The sequence below is a fragment of the Corvus brachyrhynchos genome, unplaced genomic scaffold (genome assembly GCF_000691975.1).
Source record: "Corvus brachyrhynchos isolate BGI_N302 unplaced genomic scaffold, ASM69197v1 scaffold527, whole genome shotgun sequence".
Taxonomy (NCBI): Eukaryota; Metazoa; Chordata; class Aves; order Passeriformes; family Corvidae; genus Corvus; species Corvus brachyrhynchos.
This window is the reverse complement of record NW_008239051.1, coordinates 130,700-131,662: the sequence shown is the minus strand read 5'-3', so window position 1 is coordinate 131,662 and position 963 is coordinate 130,700. Positions and strand designations below refer to the sequence as shown.

Sequence of the window (963 nt, the reverse complement as noted above, 5' to 3'; positions counted from 1 at the left end):
ATCCAGGGAAAACCCCCCAAAATTCCCCAAATTTGGGGTCCCGGGGGAGGGAAGTCCCCGCTGCCCCTCCCCCCATCGATGTCACCGGACGCCACTTGGGGACATCAGAGCTCTTTATTCCCACGGGGGTGGCAGCGCCCAGAGTGTCCCCAAAGTGTCCCCAAGGGAGGTGGCAGCGCCCAAAATGTCCCCAAAGTGCCCAAAGTGTCCCCAAAGTGTCCCCAAGGGAGGTGGCAGCACCCAAAGGGTCCCCAAAGTGTCCCCAAGGGAGGTGGCAGTGCCCAGAATGTCCCCAAAGTGTCCCCAAGAGAGGTGACAGCGCCCGAAGTGTCCCCAAAGTGTCCCCAAAGTGCCCAAAGTGTCCCCAAAGTGTGCCCAAGCAGGGTGGCAGTGCCCAGAGTGTCCCCAAAGTGTCCCCTGGGGTTGGGGACAGTGCCCCAAGTGTCCCCTGGAGGGGTGACAGTCCCCTGGGGTGAAGTGACAGTCCCCAAAATGGCCCCTGCCACCCCTTGGGGCCACTCTGGTGCCACCTTGGTGCCACCTTGGTGACCCTTGGTGACACCTGGTGACCCTTGGGAATGCTCTGGTGCCACTCTGGTGACCCTTGGTGACCCTTGGTGCCACTTGATGCCACTCTGGTGCCACCTGGGGACCCTTGATGCCACTCTGGTGACCCTTGGGGACCCTTGGTGACCCTCGGGGACGCTCACACGGACACGGAGCCCTCGCGGAAGTCGCTCTGGCCCAGGAGGGCGTTGATGAGGACGGGGTGGCCTCGGTGGCACTCGGCCTGTGCCGCCCTCAGCACGGCCACACCCTGTCCCCCTGCGCTGTCCCCTGCGCTGTCCCCTGCGCTGTCCTCGGTGTCCTCGGTGTCCTCGGTGTCCCCGGCGCTGTCCAGGACGAAGCCTCGGCCCCCCAGTGCCACCGCCACCGCGCGGTAATCTGGGGACAGAGGTGGCA

The 963-nt window shown here is 64.9% G+C and overlaps 1 protein-coding gene across 1 annotated transcript in view; it reads right to left on the bottom strand.

Moving 5' to 3' along the window:
* Nucleotides 1–95: 95 nt before the first annotated feature.
* Nucleotides 96–963, bottom strand: part of ILVBL (ilvB acetolactate synthase like) — a 28,202-nt gene continuing 27,334 nt past the window's right edge. The window contains exon 11 of the mRNA XM_017739065.1: nucleotides 96–945. Coding sequence (XP_017594554.1) covers nucleotides 707–945 — 239 coding nt within the window. The 3' untranslated portion in view covers nucleotides 96–706. The remainder of the gene's footprint in view (nucleotides 946–963) is intronic.